This window comes from Xenopus laevis, chromosome 4L (genome assembly GCF_017654675.1).
Source record: "Xenopus laevis strain J_2021 chromosome 4L, Xenopus_laevis_v10.1, whole genome shotgun sequence".
Lineage (NCBI taxonomy): Eukaryota > Metazoa > Chordata > Amphibia > Anura > Pipidae > Xenopus > Xenopus laevis.
This window is the reverse complement of record NC_054377.1, coordinates 106,343,392-106,354,534: the sequence shown is the minus strand read 5'-3', so window position 1 is coordinate 106,354,534 and position 11,143 is coordinate 106,343,392. Positions and strand designations below refer to the sequence as shown.

At 35.7% G+C, this 11,143-nt stretch overlaps 1 protein-coding gene across 1 annotated transcript; it reads right to left on the bottom strand.

The window, feature by feature from the left end:
- Window positions 1-3,326: 3,326 nt before the first annotated feature.
- Window positions 3,327-9,852, bottom strand: amy2a.L (amylase, alpha 2A (pancreatic) L homeolog). Its single transcript, NM_001096169.1, is given in 10 exon segments — window positions 3,327-3,631; window positions 4,448-4,573; window positions 5,143-5,264; window positions 5,421-5,520; window positions 5,720-5,842; window positions 6,013-6,146; window positions 7,339-7,569; window positions 8,725-8,919; window positions 9,041-9,187; window positions 9,670-9,852. Coding segments are annotated over 10 exon segments (1,536 nt in total). The 5' UTR covers window positions 9,838-9,852; the 3' UTR covers window positions 3,327-3,441.
- Between the last annotated feature and the right edge of the window lie 1,291 nt (window positions 9,853-11,143).

Genomic DNA, 11,143 nt, shown 5'->3' with positions numbered 1-11,143 from the left:
CAGGATTAAGCAACATTTAAAATTATACTACATATTCAATACACCCATTATGTCCAAGGTTACAAATTAACCCTTTCACAGGACAACCAGGATTCTGCTTTGAGTAAGAGTTAATGTGTTGTATCTATCATTCTTTTAATACAGAGTCGGACTGGGCCATAGTGGGGGGAAAAAATCTGCGGGCTTAGGTCCTTGTGGGCTCCACTCCCCCTGCTGACCCAGCCCTATTCCCCCCACTGGGAAATTCAAGCACCTTCACTTCCCACCACCTTGATTGATGCCACAAGGAGTAAATGCGGTACATGGTGTGTGGTACATGGCCACCCCCAGGTGACAGGCCTAGTGGGCTTTAGACACCCAAGTCACAATCATGATGCATTTTTGGATGAACTGGAAACTCTTATGTAGCATGTTTGGAGGCGCTTTAGGTTATCATAGTGAAATTTAGGAATACCTTGTGCTTTGATACATTGAGGCACTGTAGTGTTTGCAACTCTATCCTAATCATTTTAGGTTATGGCTGTAATTTGAAGGCATGCAAATGCTGTTGAGGCCCTGGGATGAATAAGCAGATGGAGACATGGCAACAAAGTGAGTTCAACCACTGGTTTAGGAGGTAGTTGGAATTTCCTTGGTTACATGGGGTGGCTTGGCTAGAGAGGACAGGGAAAATTCACAGGAGCCACTGAGCAGTAGGGATGGGCAAATTTTTTCGCCTTGTTTTGCCGGGAAAATGATGCCCATAGACTTGTATGGCGTTGTGTGTCAAAATAAAAAGATGCGCGTCAAAAAATTTTTGACAACATAGACTTTAATGGGTGTCGTCGACGGTGAATTTTTGGCAAAACAAAATGGGTCAAATTCGCCCATCGAGGGGGGGAAAGTTCAAGGGGGGAAAAGAGTTATGGACAGAGTAGTTGGGTGATTACGGTTGTCACAGCATCTGAGATGGTGGTGGCTCATAAGAACAGATGGTGATAATGGGGGAGGATTTTCACAGTTTGGAAATTCCACAGGGAATTGTCATTTCCCTCCTGGGTGGCGATCTTAGGTGAAGCAGGGATGAAAGAGAGAGGTTGGCAGGGTTGCTTGTCAAGTTGTGTGGTGGCCACTGACAAGTTGCTTCTGGCTGGTTCTTATCAGGGGCCATCCCCTAGGGGGGTAAGGCATTTTTCAGTAGCAGTATGCACAAAATGTCTCTGTCTTCAATATATTAATAATGGGTTGAGTGCAGAGGACTCTTGTATTTGTCATCCCCTAGGGGGAACATTGTAAGCTAGTTAACAGAAGTCTTACCTGTTTATATATATCAACACAAAACTTTAAATAAACAATGGCCTTTTATGATCACTCACTGTGTAATGTGTTACACAATTGCTATACAAAGGTAAGCAGCAAGCTGTGTGTAAAGCATCAACAATCTTTTTGCCAAATACATTTCCGTCAGTCCATAAGAGATGCTTAACAACATAAAAAACCAAAACACTTTCTATTGTGGGGCTCGGCATGATGAGGCATAGCAGCTATGAGTGTTTCATCTGATTTCACCATGGACATAGTCAGAAGAATAGAATTCTGCATGGCAGGGAAACAAATAATCTATACATAGTGATACTATAAAATTATCTCTGCGTAGTAAACATGCGGAAGTGTGTAGGAAATGTGAGGTTATTTTGGCCTGTAAAATCAGACTAAAAATCAGACTAAAAAAATTCAACACTTAAGGGCTGGATTGATAAATTTCATCTTTTTCAAAAGTTTTCAATCCAAAGGAAGTTCTATTGTTCTCTACATGCTGTCACCTTGCAAGTTAGAGCGGAATTATATCTGCTTAAAATCACTGAAAAAGAACAATCATTGCATTAATAGTAACACAATACAAATCAAAGGAAACTTCATATGGGTCGTTTACTACCTGTATGACAGAATGCAAAGTGCTAAAAAGGGGTGCAATCCGCCATGTTTTTTGCATGTTTTGCCATGTCCTGTAGGTAGAATAATTGCTTCAGGTTTCTGCACCCTTTATGCTCTTCCACTTGTATGTCAGTAAATGACCTCCCCCTGAAGCAGTGAACTCCTTACATAGTCATTCCATTAATGTCACAATGGTGGGAAAGAATGTAAATTTTTTTTAATTCCTTTAAAAGATAGTAGTAGTGTGATAAACCTGCCTAAAGGGTAGGGTAGAATCTTAAAAATGATGTGTGTTGCCATAACATACATATGCAACCCTACTGACATATGCAGTTGATACATTGTCTTCACAAATCAAGTAAAAAACTATTTTAAAGGAAAACTATACCCATCAAACAATGTATGTCTCTATAAAAATAAATTGCATAAAACAGCTCGGGGCCAATTCACCAAGCTCGAGTGAAGGATTCGAAGTAAAAAAACTTTGAATTTCGAAGTTTTTTTTGGGCTACTTCAACCATCGAATGGGCTACTTCGACTATGACTTTGAATCGAAGGATTCGAACTAAAAATCATTCGACTATTCTATAGTCGAAGTACTGTCTCTTTAAGAAAAAACTTTGACCCCCTAGTTTGCCATCTAAAACCTACCGAACTCAATGTTAGCCTATGGGGACCTTCCCCATAGGCTTTCCTAAGTTTTTTTGGTCGAAGGATAATCCTTTGATCGTTGGATTAAAATCCTTCGAATCGTTCGATTCAAAGGATTTAATCGTTCGATCGAAGGATTATTCCTTCGATCGTTCGATCTAACTATTTGCGCTAAAATCCTTCAACTTCGATATTCGAAGTCGAAGGATTTTAATTCCCAGTCGAATATCGAGGGTTAATTAACCCTCGATATTCGACCCTTGATGAATTTGCCCCCTCATGTGTAAAACCCTGCTTCATGTGAATAAACCAGTTTCATAATAATATACTTGTATAGTAGTATGTGTTATTGGTAATCATAAAAAGAAAATTGCCATTTTAAAAAATAAGGGCTGCCCCCTGGGATCATATGATTTACAGTGCACACAAACATACCACATAAGCCAATTAACAGACAGAGTTCTGTCTTGTGCTTCCACACTTCTTCCTGTTACAGTTAGTGTTGAAGTATTTCTGGTCAGGTGATCTCTGAGGCAGCACACAGACCATCACGAAATGGTGGCTCAAAGCAAGAGATGTAATAGGACAATACTTGATAAGATTCGTTAATATGTCACTTTATTTGATATAAACTATCTGTTGCTCAAGTATTAATTTTGGGGGTATCATTTTCCTTTAAATATAATTCCACACATCAGTTTATGTGGTAATCGTATTTCAATTATAATCCAATGGCAAAAACACAAGGACATTTTAGTACATTCGTAAATAGATTTTTTCTTTAATTTCCATAAGCCGTGTTCAGAACATCATCTATTTGGGCTTGTTACTGCACTTCACATAGTGCAGGAGTATGTGACATTATGTTTTTGGAATTTATAATTTGGCATTCACATGAATAGCAGCAAATGGGTCTTCATCATTGTTGCTTATCTGGAAACGAGCATAACCATATCCGTCCACACTGATCTGCCTGCCTGTACAGCGAGATCCCTCCTTCTGTCCTGAGATTACGTCACAGTAGGTTCCACTTGGAAGGCCAGTATTCAGAGTGACATCCATGTTCCTAAATAATGAACATAAGAAATATTACAGATTTGCCATTAACAGATATGAGTTATTGCTTAGTCTTTCAACATTTAGGGGCATATTTAGCAAGGATTGAATTTCAAATTTTGGCGAATAGGTCAGTTTTTTTATAGAATAGGTCCGTATTCTGGCGAATTCGAATCATACGAATCGAAGTAATAGTGTATTCGATCGAATTCGATTCAAAGTTTTTCCCCAAAAAAACCAATTGACTCCAAATAGGTTCTAGGAGGTCCCACATAGGCTAAAACTGGTTTTAGATGGAGAATGGTCGAAGTCCATGATAAATTTTGATATTCGTATTTTCAAATTTTTTTCAAATTCAAATCAAATTTGGACTATTCCCTAGTCGAAGTACACCCAAAATAGCTTGAAATTTGAATTTTTTGAAATAGAAATTTCACCTCGACCTTTGATAAATCTGCCTTGTAAATTAAACAGAGATTGAAGTCTCCTAACATGCAACAATGAGGATGGGGTACAATAGGAAAATGAGATGCAGAAAGGGTCAAAGAGTTTGTGTCTGTGTCTGTATGAATTCATTAATTGGGATATTTAGGTTGCCCCTAGGTTACAGGAAAATGCATGCAAATAGGAGCATAACGTTACATGACATGTTGAAACTGGTTGGGACTTACCAAAGAGCTAATATTTGATGGGGCTGATATGCCTAAATTCTCTATGGCCATATAGTATATACTGTAAATAAATACTGTGTATATATATTTATATATATATATATATATATATATATATATATATATATATATATATATATATATGTGGGGCTCACCAATCATCGTTATTAAAGACTATGAATCCTTTATTGCCACGTCCAAATGCCACTTGGTTGCTCCCATTATCCCACCAGTTTGAGAAGGGTTGACCATTCACCACATTACGGAAGATAACCATGTTCCTGAAAAGAGAGTCAGAAGCATTGTTGAGACATTATTATTGAAACGTATTATTGAAGGTTACACACAACTGTTCCCATTTTTACAATGTTTAATCATTTATGTAAGTTTTAATAATTCTGCAACTAAACATGTATTGTTTTCATGTATATGTTTTAAGGTATTTTCTTTTGGTTTCATAGTAAAAATTACACCATTCTGTATGAGGATGTTTATCTTCCAATTATGTTAGATAAAGATTATTGTGTGAGGATATAGTGCACACAGGGAATTTGTTACTTTTTGTATTTACATGTAGGCATATGGGTGGGAGGCCACGGCCCTTTTTCTTTAGTGTCTTTCAGGCACTGGTTCATACCAGCCTTTATCATTTTTTGTTAGTATTGTCAGCTTGGCATTGGATCAGTTTTGAATGTCCTTTTCTATCAGAGGCAGAAACTGTATATGACCTGTGAAAACGATACCCTCTGTACCAACCAGTCAAGAAAACTTTTGGAAAGTTTAACAAGACTAATACAGAGTTCGATATTTAGATCTATAAATTAGGAATCTTCTGTGGTTCTTTACTCACTTAATCTGACGCCATCTATGCTCACAAACCCAGTTGTCACCACATGTTGTATCAGGGTTGATAGGAACTGATTTGATAGATCCATCAGAATTAGTAGGAGGGCCAATCCAGTCATTCTGATCCTGTATACAAAAATCTGCACTTTGGTATGGAGAGCAAAACATTTTAAAAAAAGTGATGTAAATGTAATACCTGTTGGATGTCTGAATTGGTAATTACAGAAATGGAAGGCATGGTATAACTGGATTCCTATTTTAAATTGAAAGCAAAGACATTACCTTTCCATTGACTATGTTCCTAGACCATCTGAAGCTAGACATGACACGAGTGAAACCATAAGGATGTGCCAGCATGAAGCCAACCCCCATTTTGTACAGACTGCAGAGAAATGCAATGAAAAATGAGTACATTACATTTAATGAACATTCCCATACACATAATCCATAACTTTTTCACTTATAAAACAAGCTGTAAAAGTGTTTAAATAAAATCAAATAAACTAAGCTTGTTCACAGTGTTTATATTTTCTAAAACATATTTCTCTGAGCCATATCAGTTTAGAAAGACTCTATAATACCGTGAATCCCAGAAGGTAAGTATGGAAGCTCCTCCAGCACCGTGTCCTCTCTGATTATCATGATTGTCAACAAACACCAAAGCTCGGTCATTGGGCATGAATCCCCAGCCTTCTCCCCAGCTCCTAGAGAGAGTACAGCACCATTCATGTATTTAAACTTTAGTTTTAAACAATGGAGAGTTTGCAATCCATTATTAATTTCATATATTAGGAGTAAATATTATGAGATAGCAAAAGGAATGATCCCATTTTCTCAGATGTTATGGTAGATGCCACCTCTCCACAACAAGCACCTTAGATAGGACAACTTTTCTCCATTCCATTTGCGGATGACTGCCCCAAGCTTGGCACCATATTTGAATTCCGTAACCCGTCCAGTTCCAAAGTATTCATTCACAGAAATGCCTTCACCTCCAAGATCAATTACCTTGTAAAAATACAGTGACATGGTATGAATATATATGACTACAAGTTTTAAAACAAACACAAAACTAATGTACCAATAAGAAATACTATTCAGAATATATAAATGTAAAATGGTACTGGTGGGTATAAAAATGGCTTTAGAACATGCAATGTGCAAGTCACATGTTTTACAGCTTCATTTCTTCATATTGTAATATGTGTGGATGAGCTATGCATGAACCATTTGGGGAGACAAATGCCGTTTTCAAAAAACATTAACTAAGTATGGGATAGTTGTTTAATTATTAATAGGTTGTTCAAACTCTATCAATGTGGGCATTTCCATCTTAAAGATCTCGTCCTTCTTAAAGGGAACATAATTGTTCCCCTTTACATAAACCAAACATCATGAAAGACACTTTGCTATAAATAAACCTCCTGCAAAAGTATCTTACATTAGTAAATACATATGTGAAGCTAATGTTAAAGTTTTCTTATAACTCAAATGAACTCGAATGAACTCACAACTCAACCATTATACAGAGCTAAAAAGAGAAATACATACAACCACTTAATATAATTTCTTGTTTTATTAATAAAAGCAATAATGATAAGCTGATGAAAATAGGGAAAGAATGCTGAACCACTGTGCTGTAAAGCAGAGGCCTTTTGGGTTTATCTTCCCATTATAAAGTTTCTTTATAACCCGTGGCCCTCATTCATTTTAACTTATTTAATTGCACTTTATTTCCCTGTTTTTAACATTACTGTTTTATATATATATATATATATATATATATATATATATATATATATATATATATATATATATATATATATATATATAGCACTATATAAATAAAGCTATACATAAATGCAAACATATACTATAGGAAGACAGTGTATTATCTGAAATGCTACAGTCTGTTAGGAAGTAAAGTACAGACTGTAGCATTTCAACCAACTGAAATGGTTTTTCGGAAAATTAGATATAGAGGTTGGATTTGCCATCTCGATGTGCAGTTACAATAGCAAGTCTATTGATGCATGAAAGCCATAGCAACTTTTCACTGCGCTGCAAAAGGAAGATTATTAAATGTCTAAGTTACAGCTATTTCATTATGTAAAAGCTGGCTTTCTAATAAATATTATCCTATAAGATGTTTTTAAAGATGATACTAGTTTTTATGGGGAATACTGTATGTGTGTGTTACCTCTTGGAAGATGAAAGGTCGAGCTCCAGCAGGGAACCATCTTGTGTTCAGATTATTGAGTCTATCCATAATAGCCTTTAGGTCTCCAGGCCACATATGTTTAGCAGCATCCAGTCTGAATCCAGCAACCCCAATGTTAATTAGATTGTTCATGTATTCAGCAATCTTCCCACGAACATAGTCTTTCTCCAGTGCCAAATCCAGAAGACTAACAAGACGACAGTCTCGGACCTATGGACATGTTTTCATTTAAGTTAACCTAAAATATTTTTCTGCTTTATTAGTTTATGACTTGAACAACATCTTAACTATACCCTGGTATTAAAGGCATTTATATCTGTATTAAAGTTTAGACAAGTAATTGCTCAGGTAAGGAGAGGGTGTTTAAAGATATAAAATTATTTCACTATTTGAAAACAAAAATATGGCACTAGCCGTATGGAAAAAGACTTCCAAATACACCTGTAAGGGCTTAGTTACCTCCCTAGAGATTTATGTGGTATTTGTACACATTGGTATTTGTCAAATGTCACCAGATCCTTAATATAGATTTATTCATACATTTTAATTATTATGGATCATCCCTTTTGCCACTGGTTTTTTTTGTCACACAGTTGCAAAGGTTTTTGGAATTTAATGAATAAAGAAATATAAATATGTCCTCAAATTAAAAGGTCATTCATACATTTTTTTTATTAAAACGAAAAGTCGACCTAACTCCCATCCACGAATTTACCTAATTTTTCAAAAAATCAGCTTGAAAAAGTCTGTGTTTGGAAAAAGTCTCAACAGAATCATGTAAGGATTCTAATTGTACAACTTTTTTCAATTTGTAACTCAAATCGTATGACTTTTTCGAGATGTTGCCCAAAAACCTTGACTTTTTCGGGTTATCATACGAAAACCAGCTCAGATCACGATGTCAAGAAACATCTTCAAGTTGTAAAAGTGACATTTACCATTGACTTCTACATGACCTCAGCAGGTTTTAGCTGGAGTATTTTCAGATTTGGATTTTTAGCAGCTTTGGGATATAATAAATCGCTAAAGATTTTAGTTTTTTTTTTCCTCTACAAATTTGAATTTTTCCCCATTAAAAACTCGACCAGAAAAAATCAAGGTTTAATAAACAGGCTCCTTAATTATGACAAGATGGCAACTTTGGGAAGTAATTTCCATATTTAAGTAAATAATTTTTTTCTAAAATGACTGGGTATTACAAACTGATTCAATCACTGATTGACATATATAGACTGATTTATCATAGATCATTATGTATACAGTAATAAACAATTGCAATTAGATTGAATCCAAATGAATGAAAACAATTTCTTTAACATGTAAAGGGACTCATTTGTACAATAGCTATGTCACTGAAGTACCAACCTGGTAAGCATCCCCATAGTTTTCTATTTCGCCACTGCCAGTCCTGCACTTTCCATCATTAAAATCCCATCCAGAATAGGGAACTGGGAATTCCCTGGATCCTGCATTGAAGTAACTGCCACAAGTTGAGTGAGTGCCAGCACCTCCACCTGAGCCACACATATGGTTAATTATGGCATCCACATAAATATATACCTGAAGGACAGAAATAAGTAGTAGTAGGTAAGTAATACACACATGCATAGAGGTCTTTCAGGAAAATAATGAACATTTATCAGAAAAATGCCAAGAATAAGTGCTGATTGTTCTTACTTACCCCAACATTGTTACATCGTGTCACCATGTCTCTAAACTGTTGTTCATTCCCAGAACGAGTGCAGAGCTTGTAACTTATAGGCTGGTATCTCTCCCACCAGGGTCTGTAAGGGTTTGTCACAATAATGTTTTCATTTGGCGGTGAAATCTGGGGAAGATGTAAAAAGTGCAGTTTAATTTAGTATGTATAGAATGTTCATAATGTGGAGTTAACCATGTTGTACTGATGGTAAGTAGTTATGGGCGTAGGGTACAGTTGTAGCACAGAACTACAAGATGTAAGATGATGGTGCAGAAGAAAAACTGCATTGAATTTTGCCCATTCTAATCAGTTTCTTATTGTTTCTAAATTTTTATTTTTCAAATGTTGTACTAGGTTACTTCAGTGCACTGCCAAATTTGAAATGCAATGGTGCTTCTTTCCTCTAAGACTTCACCGCAAGTCTTCAATATCAACGTAACCAGTAGAATGAGGAGAAATTACTTTGTAGCAGATATTCTGCCTTGGATTGCTCTCCTCTACTGGTTACATTTTTCAAATGTTGCAATAAGGGTTTGGTTTTAATTTTTTTTTTAGTAAATTATGTAATTTCAGGGTGTTTCCATTGTGTTTTCCATCCACATCCTGACCTGGACACCCCCAAAGCCATTAGGTCCCAAATAGCGTTCACATTCTGCAGCAATATCATCCCATCTCCATTCAAACAGGTGCACAATAGATGTTCGCCCAGACTGAGTGTTAGGATTATATTGGGCTGAGCAAAGCCCAATAGCCACCAAGAGTAGAAGGACCTTCATCCTGCCAACAGATGCAAAGCGTGTCGCTTTCTAACTCTTTATATACACTGGAAATTAAACAAACTTGAGCGTATGTAAAAAAAAACACCTGCCACTTTATTGCGATAAAACAGACCAGGTGGAAAAAATTTTGAGTTTCCCACTGGTAAACTGTGTTTCTCTTAATAACTCAAGTATTGCTACTATCAATTGCTCTTTATACTCAAGGTTCAGAGAAAGGGAAAGCAACAGTTTTACATTAAATAATTCTGTTCCTCACTTTATTTCAGCTCAATGCATGCTGTTTTGCTTACTAGAGAGGGGAATAAATCCATCATGATCAATTAATTCTTAATGTAGAAATCATATACATTTTTACTTCTTGGAGACAACTCCTTCATTTTACTAGGGGTTTTACTGACCGCTTAGATATGTATCCTGACATTCATGAAAGTGTTTTTAATGATTTGGAACACTTATCAAAGCAAACTTTTTCAACTGTGTCAATCCATATGAACTGATTCAATTGTTTTAAAGGGATTGTTCACCTTTAAATTAACCTTTATCATGATAACAATTTGCAATTAGTTTTCATTTTTTATCTGTCGCTTTTGAATTATTTAGCTTTTTATTCAGCAGCTCTCCAATTTGCAATTTCAGCAGTTCGGTTGCTAGGTTTCAAATTACCATAGCAACCATGAATTGGTCGGAATGAGAGCCTGGAATATAAATAGGAGAGATTCAGATCGGAAAGATGAGTAATAAAAATAGTAACAACAATAAATTAGTAGCCTTATAGAGCATTTGTTTTTAGATGGGGTCAGTAACCGTAATTTGAAAGCTGGAAAGATTCCCAAAAACAAGGCAAACAATTCAAAAACTATAAGAAAATAAATGAAGGCCAATTGAAAAGTTGCTTAGAATTAGCCATTCTATAACATACTAAAAGTTAACTTAAAACAGTTCATGAACTCCTCACTTCGAACTCCCTTCAATAGTTTTGGTGAAGCATATGAAGTATCTTCAGACTCACTCTTAGAAGAAACAAAGTTTTTCTTGTACTGAATTCTTTGCACCATTATTATAAAAAATGCAATTTGCTGTAAGCTCCTCTACTTAGTGAATTTCCTATGAATCTTTCCATTCCTTTTTTGTCAATTAAATGTACAATTTGTCCCTCCTTCAAAAATAGTTAGTAATATTTGTGTTGTACTTCTCAACACTTCTTTTTCATTACAGAATTTTGCCCAGGTTCTTTCTATTAAATTGTGTATGCACAGTCTGTACCTGGCTTTGACTGCCAAAGCAATGTAATTTACAAGAAAGT